The 27,684-nt window shown below is 42.4% G+C and overlaps 1 protein-coding gene across 3 annotated transcripts in view; it reads left to right on the top strand.

Annotated features, from left to right (window-relative positions):
• pip5k1ca (phosphatidylinositol-4-phosphate 5-kinase, type I, gamma a) overlaps positions 1 to 27,684 on the top strand; it is a 49,707-nt gene that overhangs the window by 18,562 nt on the left and 3,461 nt on the right. For 2 of the 3 annotated variants that reach the window (XR_011692450.1, XM_071487429.1), the window contains exons 2-17: positions 4,105 to 4,136; positions 4,971 to 5,057; positions 5,353 to 5,483; positions 5,650 to 5,767; positions 8,542 to 8,694; positions 12,048 to 12,347; positions 13,131 to 13,339; positions 14,998 to 15,081; positions 15,274 to 15,322; positions 17,184 to 17,268; positions 17,705 to 17,866; positions 19,190 to 19,331; positions 19,732 to 19,764; positions 20,047 to 20,166; positions 22,551 to 22,794; positions 26,584 to 26,673. Coding sequence is in view for 2 of the 3 variants with exons in the window: in XM_071487429.1 (XP_071343530.1) it covers positions 4,105 to 4,136; positions 4,971 to 5,057; positions 5,353 to 5,483; positions 5,650 to 5,767; positions 8,542 to 8,694; positions 12,048 to 12,347; positions 13,131 to 13,339; positions 14,998 to 15,081; positions 15,274 to 15,322; positions 17,184 to 17,268; positions 17,705 to 17,866; positions 19,190 to 19,331; positions 19,732 to 19,764; positions 20,047 to 20,166; positions 22,551 to 22,794; positions 26,584 to 26,673 (2,039 nt within the window). In the remaining variant the exon portion in view is untranslated. The remainder of the gene's footprint in view (positions 1 to 4,104; positions 4,137 to 4,970; positions 5,058 to 5,352; positions 5,484 to 5,649; positions 5,768 to 8,541; positions 8,695 to 12,047; positions 12,348 to 13,130; positions 13,340 to 14,997; positions 15,082 to 15,273; positions 15,323 to 17,183; positions 17,269 to 17,704; positions 17,867 to 19,189; positions 19,332 to 19,731; positions 19,765 to 20,046; positions 20,167 to 22,550; positions 22,795 to 26,583; positions 26,674 to 27,684) is intronic. The other variant, XM_071487430.1, reaches the window with a different exon arrangement.

Here is a 27,684-nt window from a genome sequence, read left to right as displayed (position 1 = left end):
GAGCGTTGCCGGGATTGCATTGGCAGGCTTTGGCTCGCTCATCCCAGTTTGTGACTGTGTGTGTGTCTGTGTGTGTGTGTGTGTGTGTGTGTGTATGAGACAGAGGGAGAGAGATGGAGAGGCTGCGGTCCTTCAGGACCAAAACCTCTCGCCACAAAAATAGCTTCTTCCCATCTGCTATTAGCCTCATCAACAAGGCTAGAGAGCCCCACTGTTGCTGATCAATTGCACCAATCACCAGAAAAAATTCCTTGTATGTGAAAACATACTTGGCAATAAAACTGATTCTGATTCTGATTCTGATTCTGATTCTGAGAGACAGAGCAGAAAGAGGGGTGGCAAACAGGCTGTTCTGTGGCTCAGTCACATGGGCATCCACGAGAGGCAGGCAGAGACAGAGACTAGAGAGGCTGGCTAACAGTTCAACTGCAAACACAGAGTCACGCTGTGAAGATGCTGTCCCACTCCTGAGTGACGCTGGGTTATATGGGTTAGCTGTTAGTGTCTCAGCTGGTCAGGGACACACTGAATCATGTTGTACTGGTTGTAGGTTGGCACAGCCAGAAAATGATATTTTATCATCTGTCAGCCTTATTTGTCCTGGATTGTTCACTGGGGCACCGGTCTCCTGATTCAGGTCGAGTTCAATTCAGGGACAGAAGGAATTCAGTAGAAACCTTACACTGTTCATCACTTGACTTCTGTGGCTTCCAGTCTCATAGCCAGAGATAATATCTCCTCAATAAACACAAACTGAAAGTTCAGGTCAGTGTGCAGTCTTTTTTCAGTTTATCGCTCAAATACATATGATCTCTAGATTTGCTAGGAGATAGCCTGAGTCAGCTAACCGTCCTGAGTCATGACAGCCCCATAAACGGTGATGGGTCACTAAAGGTGGCTCGTATAGCCCCCCTTCATCTGCAGACATTTTACACAACATGCAGCCCTGACTGAACCACTTACAACAAGTAACCACTGCATACACACAACATTTAGTACAGATATATGTGTTTACTGAGAAAAGGTGCAAATGTAAAGATCAATCTTGGAATTTTAAGAATTTATATTGAGCCATTCAAACAAAAACTAATTGGAAAGTAGATTTTGACATGTCATAGCAGGAAAAGCACGTGAGAATATTAAGATTAATATTTCCTGGTATTTTGCACACTGGCTCAATACCATAAAACACAGGACCTGTGTCTTTCCTGCGCTGAGAAGTCTACTGTGAAAAAAGGTCCATAGTGGTAATAAACAGGAGGCCTTTGTCATGGAAGACATTTTGATATATCACAGTAGACAAAACACAGGTAGAATTATTAACGTCAATTATGACTGTATTCCACTTCAGGTTCGTGTTGGTGTTGTGTTTCCCGGCTCTCTGGAACAGTGTGTTGGGATCCAGGCGGAATTAATAGCGCTTAATATTATTGTTTCCACTTGAGCGTTTCCTGATGTGACAAATCAGAATGTCTGCTCTGAAAAGTCTGTTGTGGCTGCAAGACCTCAGGAGGGCTACTATAGTGACAGTAAGCTCTATTTTTTTCAGCATGATAATGATACAGACTGTGTGGATCACATACAGAGTCCAGTCACACTTATTATTATTCTACCACGCACACACTTACCGTCAGAGAGTCAGACTCTGACACATGAGCTGTGTGTAACCAGTCAAAACATTGGGCCACTGAGTGCCACTTGCTTTGCATGAAATAATGAGAATTATTTAACATATTTGTCATAGAAAGGAACCTTTTTGATCAAATAGTTTTAACTTTTAAAATTGGGATTTAGTGCACAAAACAAGCAACAAAAGCAGCTCAGTGCAACTCAACATACTCCACCCAACTTGCGCTGGTTGTCTCGTTCTGTGGCGTACTTATAGAGGCAGAAGAATCATTATTTATCACAACCAAATGTTTATTTAAATGACACACTGTATTCTCCCTTTGGCTTTTATTCCTGCTGCTGCTACGTCATGAAAGTCTTCGTCGTCCAGCCACACCTGCTTTGATTTTCTCTTTGTTCTACAAGGGGATATGCCTTTTTCACAGAGGTCACAGGAGTAAATAATAAATCTAATAATGGCTGAATTCCACGTAGCTGCTTCTGTTTCAAGGTCCTGGTGTCGTTCATGCTGGCTCACTGTCACGCTGTCACGGCTTGTCTACTGTAAAGAAGTATGTACTTTCAAATCTAATGCATGTACAGCAGTGAGCTACGAAGCAGATCCAATCCACCAAAACTATAGCCATGTCATTAATAATAATGAACCTGTTAAATCAGCCAGAAAATCTAGGAGTGAAAGATATGTAAAAAGATTTAAATAAAATAAAGTGCTGATAAAACTAGGAATATCTTATCTCATAGCTGATTGTACCGTCATTTATTTATTCCCTACAGTCAGACTGTGTTGTTGCTGTTGTAAACATATTTGCAATTTCTTAATCAATTCCACCATCTGGGTGGCTGAGTGTGATATAAGTTACAGTGATAACAGAGAGAGAATTAATCAGCCTCACGCTTGTACTGTCTCTCATCCCCTCATTCTGTCTCTTTCTACTCATTCATTTGTTCATTTTGTGTTCTGTCTTTCCTGCCCTCTGTAGCCTTCTCTACATTATTATGCTGAGTGTTATACGTCCATAATTATACATCTGTTTCAAGCCTTCCTGGCAAAAACAGTCAGATTGCTTTGCTTTTCTGCACTGCCTACATCCTGTTATCAGACAAAAACTAGACCATTATTACTACAATATAACTTGAGTACACACACACTCACACACACAGACACACACACACACACACACACACACACACACACACACACACACACACACACACACACACACACACACAGAGACTCACATGGTGAAAACAATACCAGCTATGCTGTTGCAGCTGGTATTTATCATACCATAGCAGTTGTACAGCTGTTGTTCTTGTGAGATTTGTTAGATTAGCATGTGTAACGTGTACAGTTTAAATGTTTAGTCTCTGTGTGTAGCACGTGTCAGAGTAGATAATATTAGCCTTGTAAAGCCGCAGTGCTAGCATGTACTGTACTGTCACTTTAACTTCAACAAACCCATAGCACATTGAGAGTTTGCAGAGCTCTTCTTTCCATGTGAGTGTAAATGTAAAACAAGGGGACCTGTCACCAGATTTTTTCAGAGAAGATTTACGTATATTTTGTTATATGTTTATGTCTCTCTAACCCTTTACATTTAACATGAAATGTGACGTTGATTGGATTGTACTGTTGACTACGAGTGGATATTGTTTATCTCTTATTTTCATCTTGTCTTGGTCAAGTCTACATCATTAAGATATTTTTAATTTCCATTAATGAAGTCAAAGCAATGCTAAGAGTCTGCAGCCATGCTAACAGCTCTGTGAGGCTGTACTGTGGCCCAACAGTGCTTTGAGCTGAATGCCAGCATCAGCATACTAATGTGCTTACAACGACCATGCTAATGAGCTGATGTTTAGCAGGTGTAATGTTTACCATGTTCACCAGTTTAGTTTAATATGAGCTAATTAACAATAAATGCAGTTCCAAGTACAGTTGATTCTGATGGGAATGTCATTAGTTTTGCAGGTCTTTGGTCATGAACGACAGCATTGGACGGAGTCAAATATAGACCTGATCATCCTGAAGGGATAATGAATGACTTGGCAATCCATCCAATAGTTGTTGAGATATTTCATTTAAAGCCACAAACATCAACCTGTCAGTGTTGCTGTCTGTACAGAATTTCATCGAAATCCATCAAGTAAATGTTGATATATTTCAGCCTGGACCAGAGACCAACAGACATTAAATACACAATATACAATACATGTGTGCATGTTTTAATAGGACTTGTGCCCTTGTAGCTGATGTTACTGTTTCCTGTGGTTCCTCTGGCTGACATCCCATACTTGTGTTTGACAGTGTTATTATATAATGTTGGACTGCTGTGTGCACCCATTGGGATTCATCTTTGTCACAGAGAGAACTAATGATGCTGAGTAATGGAGCCTCGCTACTAACACTGTTTCTCTGTCTCTGTCTCTCTCTCTCTCTCTCTCTCTCTCTCTCTCTCTCCCTCTCTCTCTCAGATGCCGCTGCTAAGAAAGCCTTCATCACAGAGGTGAGCTGCCATCTGTCCCTGTGATCATCTGCTCTATTATTGTTCTCTCTTTAGTTTGTTTTTGATCCTCCACATCAGTATCTACTTGTTCTTTGGCTTTAGCCAGACACTAATGAAAGCCACTGCTCCACAAAGGTTTGATCTGAGGATCTCGGCCAATTAATAGTTGCAGTTCATAAGTTTCCTCACCTTCCTCATCAGTATATACTACAGAGTACCACCAAGTGCCATCGATCAAAATATTTAAAAGTCACTTTTGTGTTCTTGTCTTTGCTGGACAGCTTGGCTCACAATATCTTAATCATCCTAATATGATAGATCCCATCCATCTGACACTTCAGCTAATGAACTGTACGATGAAGCAAACATTTAGATGTATTGGACAATTTTTTACGTGTTAGCCTGCTGAGGACATTTATTTACCATTGAAACCAAAAAGCTCAGTGAACAGTACTTACAACGGCACCAGCAATATGTCAGTCTTTGAGATTGAATACGTCCACTGCAGCTTCTATCACTGAAACTGTGTCCAAAGCAGCGTCTCATTCATTCTGCACAGTCGGGGTTGAATTGATTTAGTGAGTTAAGTTTCACTAAATGAAGATGCTTGGAACAGATGAACCACAGTTTGTATGTTGCTTCAAAATGAACACCTGGGCTGTTGAGTGGAAAACATCAAAGCTTTAAAAGCTCTCATGCGTTAATACTGTGTCAATCCCCAGTCTTTAATATTTAAATGATCAATTTTAATGAACAGGTGCAAATCCTCCTGTCCCCGTAACACAAATATCTCTCTCTCTCTCCCTCTCTCTCTCTCTCTCTCTTTGTCATCAGATGCCCTCATCCTCAGGCCAGCCTGGTCTGGGAAAAAAGATTGGTCACAGAGGAGTGGATGCATCAGGCGAAACTACTTACAAGAAGGTAACGTAGAGGGCACATGGCCGCATGTTTTCTGGTTTTAAACAAGTTCTGTGCTCAATTTTCCATATTAAGAACCTGAGAGAAAATGTGTGTTTTTGAGGTTGAAGTAGGAGAGACATTTTTTAATGCCAACTGACAATAACATTTCTTGTATATTTACTGCATATTGAATTACAGAGTGTGTTTTGTGTCTCTAAAATGATCTGCTCCATCTCAGAATAGGGCTGTTTTCTTACTGTGAGGCTTACAGACCGACAAGTATCTGACTCACACCACATCTCTCCCTCACCCGCAGACCACATCCTCAGCCTTGAAAGGTGCCATCCAGCTGGGCATCGGTTATACGGTTGGCAACCTGAGCTCCAAGCCTGAGAGAGACGTGTTGATGCAGGACTTCTACGTGGTGGAGAGCATCTTTTTCCCCAGGTCTCGCCTGCAAACACACACATACAAAACATTGCAGCAGTGTATGAATAAAAACAGCAGTAATGTATGTTGCCTGAGTGGATTTTTTTGTTGACAGATTCCTGTTTGATGTTTGCTGGAGAGAAATCTGAATTTGATTTCTGTGTTCTGATGCTCTGTACTCTAGTGAAGGAAGCAACCTCACTCCAGCCCACCATTTCCCAGACTTCCGCTTCAAAACGTACGCTCCTGTGGCCTTCCGCTACTTCAGAGAACTGTTTGGCATCAGGCCTGACGACTACCTGGTAAGATTTAGTCTGTTGTTTACTCATAGCTCTATCAGTGTTAGGGATGGGAATGGAGAACCAGTTCCAGTTGAGCAGCGGATGCAAATTGTCCAAACCACTGGAAACGTATGCCTCCGAGCTTCCTGATTCTTTATCAGTGCCAACATGTTGTTCAGCATTTTCTATTTTGATTGCAAAACAGTGAAGTCAACCTCATGCATCCGTGGAAAAGGAAGAAACTGTCTAAAGCGTGGCTTCAGCAGCACATCTGTTACTGGGGGTAAATGTCCTTTGTTATAATAACATTAGCACCACACGAGCAGATTGTTTTCTGTGACTATAAAAACAGCAGTTAAACAGTGGCGCTTTTTCTACACCTGAGTCACACGCATGCCTTTTTTCTTTACACTATGTACAGACTCAGAGATAATGAAACTGTTATTGTCACTGAAAACCTGTGTAGGCTTACTTTCTTTCCCCACACTCAAAATTGATCGCGAAACGTTAAGGGTGGGATGTTAGGAGAGAGCTGTGAGCGGATGAACGAGGGTGAGAAACCAGGAGAGGAGGAGAGAGGATGACTGAGGAGAGGGAGGGAAGGTCTGCAGCTTGTCTCTCCACATCAGTGTGGAGGACCCGGAGGCTTCATGATTCACTGCTCTGCTCTGAGCAGTCTAGCGGATTATACATACGCTGCTTCATCACTCTTTACACATGTTCCATGTGCACTTGACTTTAATGTATTGGCTCTCCCACGTGGATACACACTTTTCCTGCTTGTCCACACACATCATCTGTGTGCTGTAACTAACTTTGTACCCGACTCGTTGTCTTGGTTGGTGAGAGACTTACGACTGGGTTCACACTCTTTCCTCTGTTTTTCTTCAACTGGATACACCCATGTGCACTCACTCACTTATTTACTGCTCACCAGTGTTAGAGACATTAGAAATTCACAACCTCTGATTGAATCTAATTGGTCTGATTGATAGATAGTGTTGTTAATTACAGGACTCAGGTTCCCGTGATGTGACTCTCTTCCAGATACATGGCTGCTGCTCTATACCTGATCCTAAATCTAGACTCCTTGTGGAGGCAGAAAATAAACTCATGTCCTAATGTCACCCATTAAGTATCACATTACATTCATAGTAGTAGAGTAGCTAACAGTCCTGGAGTTTTTTCACACCTTTCCTTAACAGATTAGTCCACATTTAAAAGAGTTTTCCATAGAGGTCTTAATGAGGTGTTTGGGAGGAGCTGGGCACTGTGTGCTCATTCATTCATGTGTGACACATTTTACATGTACGCTGCTTTGGGTGCAACCAGGTTTTTTAGTAAGAAACACAAAATCTTTAAACACTACTGCCAAACAGGCGGAGTAACACGACCAAATACCGTCACCTGAAACTATACATGTATTAAATGCATGTATCAATTGTATTTAAACAGTCAACGGCAGTCTTCATTCAGCAAGTGGATCTGGCTCAGGTGGAACATTGATCATGTGATAACTCTGACTTCTTCCCAGTCAATGCTGTGGCCAGGTTTGGGCTGTCGTTCACAGACAGCTGATGTGACAAGTTGCGATGTTTTCATATGATTCATTAAAATAGCTGCTGGTTAATTTTCTGTCAATCGACTAATCAATTAATTAACTAACTGTTGCATGTGACGCTCATGTGATTTAAAAATGAACCTAAAGGACTAAAGAATCTGCAGGTCAGGCAGAGTCAGGTGAACAGGTGTCCTAATGCAGAATTTACTTTCACTCTGGCAGTCATGATTAGTGTGTAGCATTTAGAGGACAGGTAGCACACTGCCGTAGTTTAATATCTGTTTAGCAGTCCTTTTTGTTACAGTCAGCTCCCACAGGACTTTGGTCCTGACAGATCATATTTTCATCCTTCACATTTCCCAACACAGCCTGATCACCTTTAAGGTTTTTTTATCACATCCTCAAAAAGACTGTCCTACCTGTTAGATTAGGCTTCTGGGTGTGGGGATATTGTGGACACCCAACGTTACTTTTACATGCCACTGTATGCATGTGACCATTTCCAGTCAACCAGTTAATTTTAACATGTTTCCTCTAAACCGTGTTCAGCTGTTTCTGAAGTGACACAAATCTATGAAATGAAAAGTCAGGCTCTTTTAAGAGGGATGAGATGTTTGAAAAGTGAGCCATGAGCAAAAGGAAGGTGGGGGAAGCCTCACCTCTTTCGAAAATGATGCCTGTCATTACTTGCTTTTAAGCAGCAGAGAGAAGGGGAGAGAAAAGGCTAAGTAACTATCACATAGGCAGGATACTGATGTGTGTATTAGCAAACAAGTCTGATATATAATCAACATCTTTCTCCTGTTCACTCTCTCTTTCTCACTTTCTCACTGAGGCTATCTTCTATTCTCGCCTCTTTTTTGAGCTGTTCTTTTTCCATGAAATTAAATTGAGATGGTTCAGAATAACACAGACGAGTTTCCTGAAAAAGATAGGAAAAGTTGGTATTTGTTCCATGTTCCTTAAATAACAAAACAATACAAGGGCCAAAGAGGTGTGTCTGCTCAGGGGAGCAGCTTTGGCGTGTGACGTCAAAGCGGATCGCTTTATGTGTAGCAAATTTCCACAGACACTGTGTATATTAAACAACTGCAGATATAACAATAATAAATAAATAAAGAACATAGGCTAATCCACAGTGTTAGATCATTTTTGTCACTTTGTTGAAGGTTTTCCATATTTCCTAAAATCACTAAATCTCTGTTTCTGCGTACGTCTGTGTGTGTACCTGCAGTACTCCCTGTGTAACGAACCCCTGATCGAGCTGTCCAATCCTGGAGCAAGTGGTTCAGTCTTCTATCTAACAAAGGACGACGAGTTCATCATCAAGACTGTGATGCACAAGGAGGCTGAGTTCTTACAGAAGCTGCTGCCTGGATACTACATGGTAAGTGAAAGTGAAAGGGTGTGAATAAGAATATCAACAAGATGCTCTTTGACGGCACATCCAAAGTGAATAATTAAAAAAGACTTTATTCAGCAGAATGTGTCTCAATTTCTTATTAATGAAAAACATGCATGTCAGAGTTATGTCAATGTTAAATGAAATCGAAATGGGTAATCAGAACAGCTGTGCACTGTATTTCAACTGTATTAGATTTTTTTTTTTTTTTACGAAGCATCAACTCTTACTTTGAGGTTGAGTAGTCTTCTCCTTTTTTCTCTTCATGGGAAGGGTCATGCATGCAGGGTAATATATGGTGAATAAATATTGCTAATGCATACAAATATTATTCCCATGCAGAACAATAAGCCTGCAGAGTCAGTGAACACAGATTCATACATCCTGTACAAAAGGTGGAGAAGTCTGTCAGTGCGTTCATGTATCTCGGTCTAAGGAGGCCACTGCACACATGCTACACTCAGCCTCTCACTGAAATGCCAACCTCTCCTTATGTTCTTATTTTGACTCATACTTTTTAGATCTCAGGTTTATGTAAGACCTCAGAAATATGTCTTCCAAGCGTGACATCAACAGCTCTATCGTCTCCGACTGAAACCTCAGGCCATGTGCTTTCATAAGAGACTGGCCGGATGTACTGTACTTAAACCTAACAGAGCATGGCTTGCACCAACAATACCCCCCCCCCCCCCCCCCAGTCTGCAGGCTCATTCTGAATGAAGTCAACCAATAACAGCTCCATGTATGTCCATGCTACTGATCCAGTCTCCAGTTCACGGTCCTCTGCCTTTTGTATATTCATGTGCCGCCAGCCACGGCCAAAGACCACTGCAGGAATTCATTTAATCATTTAGGGGCGTTAACGGATCAGCACATTTTCTTTGACCTTTTCCATCGTTATGGTTGTGCTCCGAAGCATTTTCAGAGGCGTAATTGGTCTAAGAAAGAGTCGTAATGAGAAGAGAGAGATTCAGGCTCATGTAGGAAAGCTGTAGCCTAAGGTCAGAGCAGGTGGACTAAGAAAACAAGACTGACTGAAAAGCTCACAAAACATAATGGAGAGGCACACAAATACATGGACTCACAGGAACAACGATGTGGAGGTGTTATACACAAAATAAAGTCACTGGAAAAACAGACATCAAGCAGATAACAGATAACAGACACCATGCAGGCAGTCATTGGTGGAGCTCCACATGTCTTCCACAGCTGACTGGCTGATGGCAGTGGGCTGGCTCAGGAGTCTCGCTCTGGGCAGCATACAGATCACAGTGATGTAACCAGCTCTTTCCCTTGTGTGTATTTCCTCCTCCATCATATGGCTCGTCCCTCTCTTCTCTCTCACGTTTTTAAGTCTTATCCCTCTCCCTGCTGCTGTGACACACTTGGTGTAATTTATTTCCCTTTATCTCCCTCGCTCTGTTTTAATCCACTTTTTCCCCTGCTTGCCTTTCATGCCTATATTTGTTCTCCATCCCTCTCTCCTCTCTCTCCTCTCTCTCCTCCCTCACGTGTCTGTGTTGTTGGCTCGTCACTGCTCTGCCCTCTTAACATTGACAGAAGGGTCATGTGTGGCTGACGGCAGAGAATGCTCTTTCTCTCTCTCTCTCTCTCTCTCTCTCTCTCTCTCTCTCTCTCTCTCTCTCTCTCTATATATATATATATATATATATATATATATATATATATATATATATATATATATATATATATATATATATATATATATATATATATATATATATATATATATATATATATATATATATCTACCAGTTTCTCTCAGCTGAAGGTCATCCACGAGTGCTGAGCCTTTTTAGCCACTTCCACCCTTCTACCTTCATCTCTCCTCTGTCTGCTCCTCTTTCTTTCTCCTCTTGTAGTTACTTTTACTCCTGAATGCTTTGCGTTATCACTATATGCACCGTTGCTCTCTCTTCCCCACTCTCTGCTCTCATTTCTCTAATGGGACTGAGCTGGCTCAGGTCCCAAGGTCAAAGCAGGTTTTTAACTGAGCACACAGCCCGACTAACCTCATTTGTGTGGATTGACTGCTGAAATATTCAGCACAGATTGGTGATGGAGGGGAGAGGCCTGTATGGAGTAAAGGCAGAATCGTTTAAGAATGGGAAAAGTTATTTTTTTTGGGGTGTCATTGTCTTGCCATAACTGCATTGTATATGTTGTTTGTACCTCATATTACATATTAACATGCTCTTGAGTTATTAACATGATTCTAAATGTTAGGTTTGTTGTAGGGCTGCAATAATTATTTTGATTTCATTATTGATTAATTAGAAATAGTTCTTTTTTTACAATCAGTTAATGAATTTGGTCTATAAAACAGACCAAACAACTTTTTAAAATCCAAGCTGATACCCTCAGATTATAAGATATTCAGTTTATTATTCCAGGATTTGTTGGTTGATTGATTAATTTACCGAATGAGTAATTAATTATCAAAATAGAACCCAAATATGTTCGAACCACAATGATATAAAACAAAACAAAAAGCTGTTTTGGAAGAGGAAAGTAGAAATTGGTCTGGAAGAAATTGAAAATGAGCATAATTTTGTTTTTTACTGTACTGTACTGAAAAAAAATTGCTCTTTTGTTTAATGACAAAATATACAAGTAAGATATTGGATATAAATGGCTCACATCATCTGAAATGGTTGTTCAAAATACCTTTTTAATTTGACAGTTCACTTAATGTAGTGTATCATGAAGAACTCCCATGGATAAACACTAACAGTTGGGTGATTGCTTTTGTTGTTGTTTTTAAAGGTTAATTTAAGTCCTATAAACCCATGAGGGATGAGATGAGACGACAACACACTGAGATAAAACTCATTCATTTGAAATTGGGTTGAAAAGAGGGCGGTTATACCAACTCCGGCTGGATCCTCATCCTGTGGCCTGATTGTAACCAGACTGGGCAGAATTGTGATCACAGTTTGAGTCTGTCCACTTTCATGTATCATAGCGGTGTGAGAAAGGTTTGCTCTCTGTTATGTAATGCACTCTGGTGTGGTCAGATGACACATGTGTAACTGTAGCCAAAGTGTGTGTACAGTGAGAATCGTGTATTGTTAATAAATTAACTGTTTGCAGATCACATATCACCTATCACATCGCTCATTTATTTTTTATTCCTTAACACTCCTATGAAATGAACGACCCCTCTCTTCTGTTTCTGTCTTGGTTTTGTTCTGTACACCAATAATTTCCATTTTTTCACATACACTTATAACAAAATCTCAACTTCTCTGATCCTGCACAGCAGCCTTTAAAGATCTTTCACTTTCTCTCTCTTTTCTTTTACCCTTCTTCCCCAGAACTTGAATCAGAACCCTCGCACTTTGCTGCCCAAGTTTTTTGGCCTCTACTGTGTCCAGTCGGGCGGGAAAAACATCCGAGTGGTGGTGATGAACAACGTCCTCCCTCGCGTAGTCCGCATGCACCTCAAATACGACCTGAAGGGTTCCACCTACAAGAGGCGAGCATCCAAGAAGGAGAGGGAGAAGGCCAGGCCCACTTTCAAAGACCTGGACTTCATGCAAGACTTGCAGGATGGACTGATGCTGGACCAGGACACTTACAACGCGCTAGTTAAGACCCTACAGAGAGACTGCCTGGTGAGAAAGATGAAGGGGAGAGGGAGAAAATACACTACAGCTGCTATGTAAAGACTTCCATTTACATTTTTCTGTTGCGAGAGAGAGAGACACAGCTGGATGGTTTACTGATTCTGAAGTAGGATCTATATAGCACCCTGATCTAGAGTCTCCAGACGGAGGGAGTAGATCCTAGGCAGTAACAGTAAGAGGGAAGGATTAGAGGGAGGGTAGAAGGAAGGATAAAGTGACGCCAGAAATGTAGTGTCCCAAAGGGAAAGATGAAGAGATATATAGTAAAAAGGAAATGGAGAAGAGTTGGAAAAATCTGGGTACCAATGGTGCCTCGATCAACAAAAGAGGGTCATGGAATGGAGAGTATGTGGAGGGAGATGAGAGAGAAAAAGGCGCAAAGAAAAAAAGCTTTTTATGATGGTCTTTGGCATTTCCAGGATCCCTCACTATAAATTAGAGCTTTGTTACGAGCATCAGGTTTTAACAGGTTGTCTGGTGCAGTAGCAGGCCTGTTCTTGTAAATCACCACCTCACATTTACATTTATAGTGTGTGTGCTCAGGAGGGAGGGCGTGCTCACACACTTGCTCTCTTATACATCATCTACTAACTCCATGCTTGTGCATCACCGTGTCTTGTGTATGGCAGTAACATTTCCAGTGTTATGGCTTTCATTCCCTCAGGTGCTGACGCTCTTATGCACTCTAGATAAAAGCTTTCACCCAGTTTTATACAGCACGTCTGTCAATCACTGCACTCTTACATCTGTCTGTATATGCCCTTCGCTCAGGTGTTGGAAAGCTTTAAGATCATGGACTACAGCCTGCTGCTCGGGGTTCACAACATGGACCAGGCAGAGAGGGAGAGGCAGATGGAGGGCTCCCAGGGTGGCAGCGATGAGAAGAGGCCCGTGGCCCAGCAGAAGGCCCTGTACTCCACAGCCATGGAGTCCATCCAGGGAGGAGCAGCCTGCGGAGGCTCCATCGACACTGATGACACGTGAGTTTAGCCAGAGAGACAAGAGGATGCTGGCAGTAGAGGTCGGTGATAAATGTGACTGCTGGCACCTATTAATATTAATACATTTCTAACAATAAATCTTTATTCAAGTGCTTTTAGTTCTTAAACTTAAACTGCAACTTCCATACAACGTATGGAGCAAATAATTCACATTTTTAGACATTTTAACCTGTCCAGTATGTAAACCTGTAATTTTTAGTTTCAGTTTTTTCAGAAATTGTGCCTCTTCTAAGCTAACATTAAATGCTGCATAAAAAGAAATTTGAGACAGTGACAGTAATGACAGACCTGAGATTTGTCCATCAAGCAGTTGGTAGCCTGGGTTCAGTGTGGGTGAAAAGGTTGGCAGTACAGCTAGAGGCCAAAACCTGCAAGTATGAAGTTAAGATGGAGTGTGTGGCATGAATGAAGGAAGTTTCTTCGGTCTAAACAAAGTATAAATAGTTATGACTTAAATAATTATTCCTTAAAACACCTTATTTCTGTGTATGAATTTCAGATGAAAGAAATAGACATGCCCAGCCTTTACAACCAGAGTCTCACAAATCAGATTAAAAACCACATCTCAGGTTTGAGGTCCAAATCAAATTGTATCTGATTTCCTGTCAGCAGTTTAGAAGATACAGTGGAGCTGAGTGCCGGCGCCTTCACAGTGCAGTGGAAGTCTGTGTGGTTATGGGATTATGGATTATTTGGTCAAAGGTGGATACTTACAGTGACAAAAGGATTGTATCAAGAATTGAGCTCTGCAGGACTCTGTATGAGATGTTTTCTTAACAGGACACTGAGCCGTCAGAGGTGGAGGAGAGAAATCTTTAAGGAAGGAAGATAATAACATCTCAGTATCTAAAGCTGTAGTTCTCAAGAGTGCTGCTGCCTCCCAGTCTAACCAGGACTTACATTGATCTTCAGTGTGTAATGAATGCCATTAAGTGGATGACCCTGGTAAATGTTGTATTAAGTGGTGTGAATTTGTGATTCAAATACTGCTTAAAATGTCAAAAATGTTGAACACTTACTGTAATAAAAGCCTGAATCAATTCTCTCTCCTGCACAGCTGTGACTGCCTGCAGGATCTAGTTATTGTATAATAATATCCAAATACAAGTTGATACAGCAAGAGTTTAATTTAATATTACATATTAAATACGTTCACAAGGTGTAAAGATTTAAGTATGGTTGCAAATGTATATGAATGCAAATGAATGAATTTTTGAATAGATGTTATTTAATGATTTGTTCATCACATCACAATATGGTATCGCATCTGTGGTCTGTGTGAAAATGCCTTGCTGTCACATTGTTCCCAACAACAAGATGTGGGACTCACTGGCTTAAATAAGGCAGTTCAAACTGAATAATCAGTAGTGTTTGAATACCACATAAACACAGAGGTGTAAACGCATCAAGAACAATCAGTCTCAAGTTCACTGGTAATTATTACTGAAGAATTTGTGCAAAATCTGGTGAAAACCTGCCCAAGTGTCTGAAGTCTGGTTTTGATGATCAAATTTGGACAGATAAATGAATGATTCACTGGATCTCTTCTCAGATCACAGACCACAGCTGAAAACATTGTTGTTCCTTTGCCATCTGAATTACAACCTTACCTTTCCGTATTTTCCTTCACATTTTAGGATGGGTGGTATCCCAGCTGTCAATGGAAAGGGAGAGAGACTTCTTCTCTACATCGGAATCATTGACATCCTTCAATCCTACAGGTGATCATCACAGTAACCATGTGATTACACACTTTTTTTGCACATGCACTGAAACAACATAATCACATCAGACAGCACATTTAAGCTTCCCAGCCTACAGGCAGGTTGCTTATATTCATTTGCCGATGACCCTAATATATAAGACATGTTTACCATCACTTTGTTCAACTGTGCTTCTCTTCATTTCCGCAGGCTAATCAAGAAACTGGAGCACACATGGAAAGCTTTGGTTCATGATGGGGTGAGTTTTTAATAGCTCTGTGCAGAGAGACATAGCCGGTCAGATGTAGGAACAGAAACTATACTGTGCACACAAAAGTCAGCAAAATATATTAACTCTTTTCTTATCAGGTAACAGGAGAATGTCATTTTATCTTCTATTCACGACGTGTCTGGCCCTCCTCTGGGGCAGTTCACAGAGGAACATCAGCTACATTTAGCTTGTACCAGATATGATTAACTGCAGCCTAAAGCTCAGATCTTTGTGTGTATGAGGACTTTTATTAGCTTCACGTCTGGTAAACTTCATTGGTTTGAATTTTCATCTATGGTCAGCTCATCTCCTGCCTCATCTGTCCATCTCACTCCTTTTCAACCTGTAAACCTGTGAATATGCCCCTGCTCCAGCCGCTCCATCCTCCCTTTCTCTTCACACAATTATTGAAGAAGCCATAGCGAGCGAGTCTATTTAGAAATATTAGTGTCTGTGGCTGCGTTTGTGTATCAAAGCTTATTAGAAGCCAGCTTTAGGCAGAGCTATGGAGTACTCAAATGTTAATTATATGCCTATCACCAGCCACAGTTGTCTTTTATAGAGTAAATATTTGAATATTGCTGTGAACTCCATGGAAGATCGCCCTCATTGTTTTCTGTCATTGTCACATAGATTAGCCATTACTGAGCTGTGCTCGTAGTAAATCACCTTTAGGATCAGTCAGGCTTTATTGAAGGAGCAGGGAGAGACACACTGTGTTGTCTTAACAGAATTAGTTGGACACTCTCCTGCTGTCAAGCCGTAAGCTTATATTTTTACCATTTTATTTGAAAGTGTTCCTGATACAGTCTTTGTATATTTTGAAATGTGTGTGGGCATCAAAATACAACATGGGACATTTTAATATCAACAAATCACGACCACGTTAATTTAGAGACATACATCGACTTCCATAAACAAAACGAGACCAGTGCTATGAAGACTGGCAGCTCTGACCAGCCCACACACAACATTTTTATTGTGTACTGCCAGGTCTGAGCTCAGAGGAAATTTGGTAGAGTGTATCACTTACTGACTCACGAGACACTGATGTACAGTACAAAACAGAAAGAGACACTCATCTCTGAATAGATGTAACTAAAGCCATGAGAGCGAATAAGCAAAACGGTGGAGGAAGTTGATCATCTTTGCAAGAGAGCTACAGAGTTTCTGTGAAGTGTGATATAAAACACTAAACTACCATCTGTCTCAAAGTTGTTTATTATATTAATTTATTTTCAGTAATTATTCCAAGCTATCACGGGGGGGTGATATGGCTGACCCAATCAGCCACATCACCCCCCTACTCTGTCACACCTCGCTTACTTACGCCACTCTCCTATACTAAAACACACTCGTACGCAAGATCTGCGTGGGAGCGCAAGCTTGTGCGTCACTGCTGATGATGACAGCGGATACTCCACACTTCCCTCTGTGTTACATGCAGTTGGCTCAGTTGTGTCAATGCCTTCAAAGGTGTTACCCACAGTGAACTCCAGTGGTGCTGATTCAAAACGCTAACAATAACTGTGTAGGCTCTGTCTCCTCCAACAATCCTTTCCTCTCTCAGTCTAAACCAAACACCAAGTGTCATCTGTCAGTCTGCTGGCAGTGTGATCTCCGTCTGCTGCCACATAAATAATGAAGAGATGTGTCTGCAGCCTCGTCTCACTGTGCTTCTGTCTTTCATTTGTCTTTTTTTTTATGTGTTGTTCTGTCTCGTGGGTTGACCCAGAGAAAAAACACCAAGGGATTAATAGACGTTTAATCTACTGCAGGCACTGGTTTGATCATTTTATCCACGCACCACTTGTCTCATTAATCTCTCTGTCTTTGTGTCTCTCCTCAGGACACTGTGTCAGTCCACCGGCCTGGCTTCTATGCAGATAGGTTCCTCAAGTTCATGAGCAACACGGTTTTCAAGAAGAGTTCCTGTGAGTTAAATTTACATGGAGACACTGCCTTACATAGTCAAACACAGCTGTGTGGGAAGAGCCACAGACGCAAATGTCAGATGCCAGGCTTTTCTCTCTTTTACTGCCAAGCTTTGACAGGAAAATCAGAGACAGTAGCTTACATCCTTATTAGGTGCTGCTTCATGTCATGTGAGAGAACTGCATCAGTTTGATCCTTGTGCAGCTTCTTTCTGCAACATCTTACAAGGATTTCTGCAGAAGGAAACTGCAACAGGAGTTTAAACAGACATTGTGATTTCCTACTTATGAGAATGAGATCCAACAAACATCTTCTAGAGAAGAGGCCATTATAACAAAAGGTTTATTTAAAAGTAAACCTTTCAGTCTGACAGCACAACATACCATATCGCACATGTTTTCCCAAGTTAATGTCTTAATGTGTTTGGTCCCTCAGCTCTGAAGTCATCTCCATCCAAGAAGGGCCGTGCATCGCTGATGGTGCCTAAGTGCGCTGGTCCTGGTGCAGCCTGGTCAGCCAGCCAGCTGCCCTGTGAGAGGGATGAGAACATCTACGACCTGAGAGGAGCACGCAGCTTCCCAACGCTGGAGGATGAGGGTAAATAACACAATGTTGCAATGCAGTGACATAACCTGACTATAAGATAACCAGACTCAGATAATAAGAACAGAAGCTACTCACAGATCCAGAATTTACCATCCGCAGTGTCAGTGTTTAGAGCAGGGCTGGGCGATATGACTTCAAATCAATATGACAATTATTTCAAACTTTTACCTTGATTGCGATTAATGAACGATTGCTTTGTCACTTATCAGTCTCCCTATTTTTTTTGCATTTTACTTCTTTTTGTTTGGTGTTGTCTCTACTGAAGCTCAAATGCGCCCAAACAACGGACACGACTGTGTCTCAGTGTTTGCATTTTTTTCATATCGATATCCAAATCTCCAGCTTTGCTTTGAGTGAATGCAGACTAACTATAGTTGGACGGTGTGGAGGCATGTGAGTGGAAAGTTCATGAACAGACGCATTGGAGAAAATCTTAACTGAACTAGAACTGCATGCAGTTATGAACGGGGTCCAAGCCCCCCGTGCATCTCGTCCCCCCGCGCCAACAAAGTCGGCTCCATAGCACGACGTGCACGAGGCAAGCGTCGGGAGCAGCCACGCCAGCATCAGAGCTGCACTTGTCACTGTAATGGGAACTGTATTTTAACTGGTAAAGGCCAATTGTGGTATGAATTGGATTTGTTGGAATAAGTCCCACCCACTTTGATCAATCATCACCGAACATTGTGCCTGCACTCAGAAATCACTCTACATCATGCATACCAATTTTGTGTGTGTCAATTTTTGCATTTGGGTTACGTGCCAGCGAAAAGCACCGTCCTACCTTAAGCAGTTTAGGCAGTGCCGAAAAATAAAAAGAGAAGAAGAAAGAAGGAGGAGGTTCCCAGCACCGCTGGTACTGGGAGACTCGTTGCCTTGCATATATGTCCCCCAGCCCACCGCAGGCTTGGACCCTTAATTAACCAACATGAGCAAGATTAAGTCGGTGAGAGGTTGTAAATGTTGTTTTTTTTCGGTTAATTGCCCAGCCCTAGTTTAAAGAGTTTTGACTCTGATTGCAGGCAGTCAAAAAAAAGTTCTTCTTTTCCAGAACCAGTTGTTGGTCTCTGTACAGATCACTACAGTTCAAAGTGCAGCTTCAGTCCACATGACATGACAGTCATTTACAGTCTTCTTTTCTAAACAGTAACACCACTGATCTTTCCAGTCCTCGGTCAACAACAGGCTGGTAGCTGTTGCCATGGGAAACAAAAGGCTACAGAGGCAGAGCAGCACTTCAGAAGACATAAACATAAAGTGTGAAATACTGAAGAAAAGAAAATGTATTTGTTTGTCTCTCTCTGTCCTCTCCAGGCCGACCAGATCTTCTTCCATGTACTCCTCCATCATTTGAAGAAGCCACCACAGCGTCAATCGCCACCACTCTGTCTTCTACCACCTCTCTGTCCATCCCCGAGAGATCCCCATCTGACACGGCAGAGCACCCCCGCTACAGGTGAAAACACACACAGACACACACACACACACACACACACACACACACACACACACACACACACACATAAACTGAAACACCAGAGTCACTCATTTCAGTGTGAGCCCTGTTTCTACCAAAGCACAGTTTATTATTAATGTATTTTATAGTATTTAATACAATATATGTATTGTAGTCTTGCAGTCTCACTGGGCTAAAATAAAACTTTCTCTTTAAATCATATTTTATTTTTTTCTTTAATCTGATTAAAATCCCGAAGTCACAACTTACACAGAGAAAATTCACATAATTGCATCAGTAGTTACTTGTGTGAACATTTTAAGAGCCACACCTAATATGCTGCATGTTCGCCAGCAGTCTCATATGCAGCTTGTACTGACACTGTGTCCTCTGTCTCCAGGAGGCACACCCAGTCTCTCAGCCATGATGGGAGGTGAGTCGGGACCATGAATGCCACTTTCACTTCAAGAACCTTTTTAAGCAGCATTCACTCAGCTGTTTTTATGATGTTTTGAGGTTTGCCAGCTTTATGTTTTCAGAACATTACACATTGCAGGGTGTGGTGGGAGGTTGGAGGAGAGATCCGAGGTCAGCCTGTTGGTTGGTGTGTTTATGAGTAGGCCCATTCTTCCTGTCGCTAAGGTGTGGCTGTGTGTTTTTCACACGTTTCATTTCCTCTGTACGTGTTTTTTTATGTGTGTCTGTTTGTGCTCAGGACCCAGGAGGAGCTACGTGTGCGTGAGGAGGATCAGCAGACCATCACAGTGGAGGTGGAGTTGAAGAGACACGACAGCGAGCCCACCATCTCTGTTCCACAGCCCTCATCTGAAACCAGGTACATAAAACAACAACACACAGACTTGATGTCATGCCAAAAGTAATGTAATAACATTAATAATATTACAAATAAGACACCATCACATAACCGACAGTTGCCGCCACACATGAGGGAGATAAATGCACTAAATGTAGATCTGCTTTCATGAGCCAAGTATCAGTAACACAACTGGAGGCCATGTATTCAAGTATCACGCAGTTTAGTGAAATAATCCAAACATTAAACATGAGATCATGGGGTCAGTCACCAAGTCACTGTCAGTGGACCAGCTGTGGTCTGAAACACACAACATCATCACTGAAGCCCTGATGCTCTTATTATATTAGCTTTACTGCTTTACTACCTGAACATGTTAGCATAGCACACTGTAAACTATGTTTTATGTCTTTGTGGAATTTCCATTCAAAACCACGTCACCCTTGTTGCAGATTATGTCCTTCGTGTGAACATGACTTTTCAGCAGTTCACATAAGAGTGACTTTTCCTCATCAAATTGTTGAACTTGTTGGATTTTCAGAAATCTACAGAGGTGAAGGTATCAATCTGTTTCACAAGTAAAAAGCAGAAATTTAACCTGCAATTCATCATTTAGCTCACCTCAAACACTGCAACTTCCCCTAAGGTTGAATGTCTGTAAGCATACACCAAATGGACCATAAATAAAAAAAAAATAGTCAGCTCTGTCATACGCTCCCTGTAGACATGTGACCCTGATAAAGAATAGATGAGCTGCAGAGCTGCAGTGAGCCCTCCATGACCCCAATCATCATTTTGACTCAGTTTCATGTGGCAATATAAATAACCTGCTGCCAGTGTCTCACCTGGGCTGTAGCCAGCTGTTAGATTAGCACGCCTCACCTGTCTCACACACACACACACACACACAGTTTCTGACATGACACACAGATAAACACTGAAAGCAGCTTCACCCATTTGTTTATGGGGCTCAGGGGTCTCCTGTTATGGACAGATAAATGCTGCAGGCACTCTGTGGAGCAGGCATGTACTGTACAGTTGTTAGGTTATGAGGGTGTGCACATGCATGTTAATTTGTGTTGTACGTGAGCAGTGTGTGTGTTTTTTTTTTTTTTTTAATGGGGTAACACTGCAAGGCAGACAAAGGGCTGATGGAGCCCTGACATGAGGAACCAGCCAGTAGAAGTAGGGCAGTGGGGCAGGAAGCCTGCAGGCCTGGGGCTGCTCCCATAAAGCCTAGATGACCTGACACTTTGCATAATTTAACCTAGTTTTTAATTGATTCAAGTTAATTGGTTTTTCCATTTTAGCTTCATACGAAACTGCATCAGGAAAGATAAAACTAAAACAAACACCACATCATGTATAAGCCACATGAAGTAAATTCTGAACAAAACCAAATAGAGCTGATGCAATGCAGTGGCAGTGGGACTTAAAATTACTGTAAGCTGGGGTTAGGTCAGCGAGGATTAGGGTGTGGTTGCTGAGGGAAACCAACTGAATAATTGAGTCTGATGCTGAGAAGGCAGTGGCTAGACATATGGCCTGGGGGTCCAGAAGGGGCTGGCGGGGAGGAGGGAGGAGGGCGGTGAGAGCAGCTGAGACAGCAACAGTCGATTAAATCCGTCTTCTCCAAGCAGCCTCAACTCACCTGCAGCTATGGAGCTGGTTGGGTGGGGGGAGGAGAGGGAAATGAAGCGAAGAAAGGGGAATAGGACAAATGATTGGAAGAGAAAATGAGTAGAAAGAGTGATTTGTGAAGAAAGACTGGGAAGAGAGAGAAAAAAAACAAAGAGAGAAAGACAGAATCAGTCTATGAGACAGGGAGTGTTCAGAGATTTAGAGTTTTATAAAGATATATTCAGCAGAAATGAGAGATGGGGTGAAAGAACCTTTTTATATGACAACCACCGTCCTGTCCGCTTCGTTTATTCCCCTTTGAGATGCCAACTTGGCTTTTTTGCCTCAGTGGCCAGCGGACGGGCTTTTCCTCTGATGGAGCTAAGCTAGACACAAGCTGAGAAAGCAATGTGGATGTGCCTAAATCCTTCTAATAGTTGATGATCTGGCCAGGAACAATAAAGGATTGTAGCAGCACACAGCCAGCTGGCAAATCTTAGCTTAAGCAGCTAAACCACAAACACCCACACACACAGATGTAGAATTTTAGTCAGAGCCAGTTTACTCTAATGGCTTAGTCCTGTTTCTCTGGCCTGCTGCAGGAAAGTGGCTTTTGGCAAGTGACCTAATTAAAGGCTCTTAATGTCTGCAACTGCTGTGTGTGTAACCAGGTTTCACACATACACACACAAAACAAAAGGATTTTACCTCAGGAGGCATGGGGGGGGAGATCCAAGGACACAGTGTCAGGTAAAAGGTACAATCCCTCATCTGCTTGTCCACAGTGAGGTCCAGGCTCCCGATGATGCTGCCGCAGCACCTTCGGACTGTTCGTCAGTACCTGAAGCGGCCTCCTCCTCGTCTGCCCCGGCTGCTCCCTCCTCTCCCGTGGCGGCTGAGGAGGCTCCATCCAGTCCCAAGTTGGTGGTGGTGGAGGCAGACAGGGCCAGCCAGGTGTCCGGCTCAGGCTGCACCAGCCAGGCTTCAGTCGACGATGACGATGACGTGCCAATCACAGATATCTACTTTGTAAGTGAAACCCCTCCCACACACACTCACACACATAGCCTCACATGTGTACACACATTTATATACTTTTAGAAATTTTTCCTGTGAAGACGAAAGTAACCTCATCTCAAACTAGGACTAGCTCATGTCACTTCCAGGGTCAGGTTCAATGTATTAATGGATCTAAAGTCACTGGACTGAGCTGTATGATGCTCTCCTACAGAGACATTGACACAAGGACCACAAAAAAAGGTGTGGAGACTCAGACTGGTACGGGAATAAGAGCGTGTGCAGTTTGACGTGTGCGGTGCATTCAGTTAAAGGACGTTTGACATTTTGAGAAATGTGCTTAAATATCCTTCTTGCTGGGAGTCTATATGCTAAGCTAAGCTAACCAGCTGCTGGCTCTGGCTTCATATTTACAGTGGAGGCATGAGAGTGGTGTCAGTCTTCTCATCCAGCAGAAAAAGAAAATAAGCCTATTTCCCCATGTGTCAAACAATTTCTTTACACACAGTGTATTGCAGTGTGCAGTCCGAGTGTTTGCAGAGTGATAATAGCATGTGCACCATCACTTTGCTATTCCTGTCTAATATGACCTTCAACAAAGCTGCAGACACACTAGCATTTTGTGCAAATAACTAAAGCTTTTGCAGGTTGCGTGGTTCAGTCGACAGGAGCATCCCGCTGTTGTGTTGGCAGGTGTAAATGTGTCCAAAGGCACAGCTATAAAAGAATGTCTGAGTGTCAGGTGGAGCATGGTGAGTGGAGCCACTGATCACAGTTAAAGATAGAAACGTTCCCACCTGGCTACACTCCTACTGGGTGTCCCCTATCAGGAATCAAACACCTCTAATGTAGCATGAGAAATCCCAATGGCCAGCAGGTCAGTGAACGAGCTCCCTCCAGCGAGTTATTTAACAGCCCTCTGGCTGATGCTCAGTTCATGCTTCAGAAGGAGGAGATACGCTCTCTGTACACAGCAGCAGGGGGTCTGTAGCGCTGCATGAGGTGAAGCAACACTGTGCACGTCCTGGAGTGTAACTACACAGAAACACGCTGCAGGCAGTGCGGTCAGAAGTGACCCTGAGGGAGTGACCACGCATGCTGTTAACACACTGACAAATCCAAACCTAACATATCTTGGATATAGGATATGGACAGGTACATTTAAACTTTAAGCAGCTCATTCAGCCAACCCGTCATCTGATCGTCCTTTACGCTGCCTGTCTGTTTCTGCTAGCTCTGTCATCGTCATCACTTCTCCTCCCTGACATCCCACACAATTCAGGTTTCTGCATGACCACTCAACCTGCTCTTTCCATCGATAAATGCCTCAGGTGTTGGTTCACAACACTCACGCAGAAAAGAAAGAGCCGCTGGACAGGAATTTCACTGTCATCACTGAAATTATTTCTCTTGTTTCAGCAGTTTCAGCTGCCAGAGGCAATTTCTTAAGGAGTCGAATTATTCATGGTTTTGTATTGTGGAGCCGTGGAAATATTTCCTCAGACAAAAATACACTGCTGACATAATTGCTGCTTGTACATTAAAGGTTATTACAGTTGTAGTAAAGAAGACTCGGTTCCATTGTGAATGTAATAATGTGTCTTTAGTGGACTGTCTGTACATTTTTTTTATTATTGGGTTTGGTTAAAAGCACACTATGGCTTGATTTTTGGCAAGAGAGTCAAAATAAATGGGATTTCACAACATTCAGCAACTTGCATTTCTGTAAGAGCATACATTTTTTTACAAAACAGAATTATCCTCTGTGTCGTGTACACACGAACAGCAGGAGCAACCAGTTGGTGTTTAAGGGCAGTGTTTTGTAAGGCTTTAAATTATACAGTGTGTGTGTGGAAGAAAGGGCAGATAATATGTTTGAATTTTGATGCAAGAGATGGCAGCATTTGAGATTGTGTTGCTTCTCGGGGAAAACACTGCATCATTTAGCTGTGAGGTGAGAGGGACTGCTCAAGAGACAGGTGTATGTGTGTGTGTGTGTGTGTGTGTGTGTGTGTGTGTGTGAGCGTGTGGTCACTTCACACGTTCCTCAGAGTGGCTCGTGTCTGAATTATTCAGTCGCTATCAACCGTCTCCACATTCACTTTTCATGATTCTGTTCCCCTTCACCTCTGTACTCTACCACATCTCACTGTTTCTTCTTCTGTCTGCTCTTCATCATCTTCACCTCTTCACCTCCACCCTCCTCTGCTCTGTTCTCCCTTGTTCTATCTAGTCCTCAATCTTTCTTCTCCACCTCTCGTTCTTTCCCTGGTCCCCTTTCCATTCCCTCCGCCTTTCTCTGCTTTTTCTCAGTCCTCTGCTTGCCGTCATGAGTCATAATGAACGAGGTGAGAGAGTAGCGTGTTGTGTGGTAGGGGGAGATGAAAACGCAGTGGCTGCCAGACTTGTGAATCTATCTGTCCCCACTGATTTAGTGTATCTCTGCTGGGTTACACACATCCAGAACAACCTTTTCATTTTCACCTCAGCATGTTTCCCATTTGTTATTTCACCCGTCCTCACTCCTCCATCCCTCATCTCTATTTTTCATATCTCTTTTTGTTTGTGTCATGTGTCATGTTCCCCTGTCGTTGTCAGTTTCCTGATGGGAGGACCTGGGTGGTCTCTCCTCTCCGACAGAGGAGGAAATGCCAGTCCAGTTGGCCAGTAAGTCAGAAGAGAGATGGTAGGGTAGTTGGTTGCTGTCCTGGCATTAGGTTAGATCAGTCCCGTGCATATTGCGTGTTTGTTTGATGAAACATATGATCACAGTGTTGAGGAAACAAGATTTTTTGAGAGCTTCAGTTTGTGATAATTTGCTGTTTATCCACTGCAGGTGTTTGTGATTGTGTTGAAACTTAAAACAATGCCTACACTCCCCATATTGAAGACAATAGGGTGTGTGAGGTGGGTAAACAAAAGCCAGGACGCCTCTTAATTGACAGTGTCTGTCTTTCTTTGACTCTGGTTTTAATCTTCTTTTAAATTTGTTTCCTCATTCACTGACAACCTGCCTCCTCCCTCTTTGCACCTGTGTGGATAGTGTATTAGCTCCAACGTGCTGAGCTTTGTGTGTGTGTACGCGCGCGTGTGTGTGTGTGTACGACATCAACCCACACCGCCTCCGTCACCATCGCCAACATACCGTGCTGCAGCTGCTTCTCTCTCTTAAAGGGCTGGTACCCACAGTGACAAGGAACTTACCAAGGCTTCAGAGACTCTATGGAAAGAGCACTTTTGCTTATTGGAAAGTTCTTGTGTTTTGCTTTGACTGAGGATGCTTCCTGTGTCTGACTGTCCTGGCATCCTGGCTTTCTTCCCATTCCAACCTCCTAATTCCCACTCCTCATCCTCCCCGTTTGGCTGATGCAGCGACTCATCCCTCGCTCTGTACACTTCACTTTGCATCCCTGCAGCTAGTCCAAATGGGGCTAAACAGACATATGATTCATACACACGTCAGTAACAACCCATCATATTTACAGCACTCCTCTTAACCAGCACAGTCGGTTATTTGCTAATTTCTACATCTATGTTCAAGTCTGCTAACTGCTGAAAGGATCAACACATCCTTTTAAAGACTTTTAACATTTGTTCTATACGTCAGATTCACACTTTCAATGTGTCTCAGCAACATTTCCTCCTTTATGCATCCCTAATTTTCATTTCCTGTCTTGTCCTCTCTTCTCCTGTGATCTCCTGTGTCTTTCTCTCCTGCCTGCCCCTGCTGCTTGTCTCTGTGCCTCTGGTCCTTCCTCTGTCCCTCTGGCCCCCTCTGCTGTGGTGGGTGTGTAAAAACAGCCTCCAGAGGACAGGACCTGGGTGTACTCTCCACTACACTATGGCTCAGAGTCTAAGGCCCTGCCAGATGGGGATTGGGAAAGACAGACAGTAAGTGAGAAGCATCGGACTAAAATTATACAGTACAGGAAAAAAATCCCTCAGACAAGGAATAAATCCAGACCTAGACCGTGTTATTTGGTGGTGGTGGTGAGGGATTGACAGGATGAGTTGTAACTTTACCCTGTGTAAGAAGCTTCTATAGTAAATGTAGAAAAAGCTTCTCAGGTCCAAAAGTCTATTACTTTTCCAAGGGTAGGCCTGGTCTGTGTCCAGAAACCCACCCCTGCATTACAGCATTCATTCCTCATTGATAAGTGGGTGGAAATGGTCAGCGGCTGCCTGCATGACCATTTAGTCCACAGCCAGCCATCCTGCGTCCCTCCAACAACAAGCTGTTTACTACACCATGTTACCACATCAGCCTGTGTGAAGCCATTACACTCATGCATCTCCAGACTCCCACAACTCATGTTGTTAGATGTTCACAATTAGAACGTGTACACTCAACCTACAGATGAGTCACTTTTACTGAACATGCTCATCAAACAATTGCTCCTGGTTGTTTAGCTCAGTTTTAGGTAATGTGGATGATTTTTTTGAAAATCTAATATATTGATTTTATGTGCTTTTGGTCTTTTTAGTTTATGTTCTAGAAAGAGCTATCTGCCTGTTTGGTAACTCTGACAAATTGGAAACGTGGCTCTGACCATTTTCCATTTTAAAAGTTTTCTATGAGTTTGTTCTTGGCAAGCTGCTCGTCTGCTTTGTTCAGTGTAGCAGCATTTGCCCATACCGCACTGTATGCTATGTTCTGATTAGGTGTGATCATTGATTTTTTTCCAACTCATTTTGTTTTTCATCTTCTTCTCACACTAGACATAATGTCCCAATTAGGGTTTTTTTCAGATGTGACAAAAGATGTAAAAACAAAATACCAGCCTTATTGAAAGGAAAGGGATGCTTCATTTTCCAGTTTAATATAATACCATACAGACTTCCTGCTGTTGTAGATCACATCCAGCCCAGTGAGCTTAAATACATGATGTGCTTAGAGTTTGG

Source organism: Trachinotus anak, unplaced genomic scaffold (assembly GCF_046630095.1).
Source record: "Trachinotus anak isolate AG129_WGS33_773 ecotype Australia unplaced genomic scaffold, CSIRO_AGI_Tana_v1 ptg000010l, whole genome shotgun sequence".
NCBI classification, from domain to species: domain Eukaryota; kingdom Metazoa; phylum Chordata; class Actinopteri; order Carangiformes; family Carangidae; genus Trachinotus; species Trachinotus anak.
The sequence above is the reverse complement of the archived record's forward strand: the minus strand, read 5'-3'. Positions and strand labels throughout refer to the sequence as shown.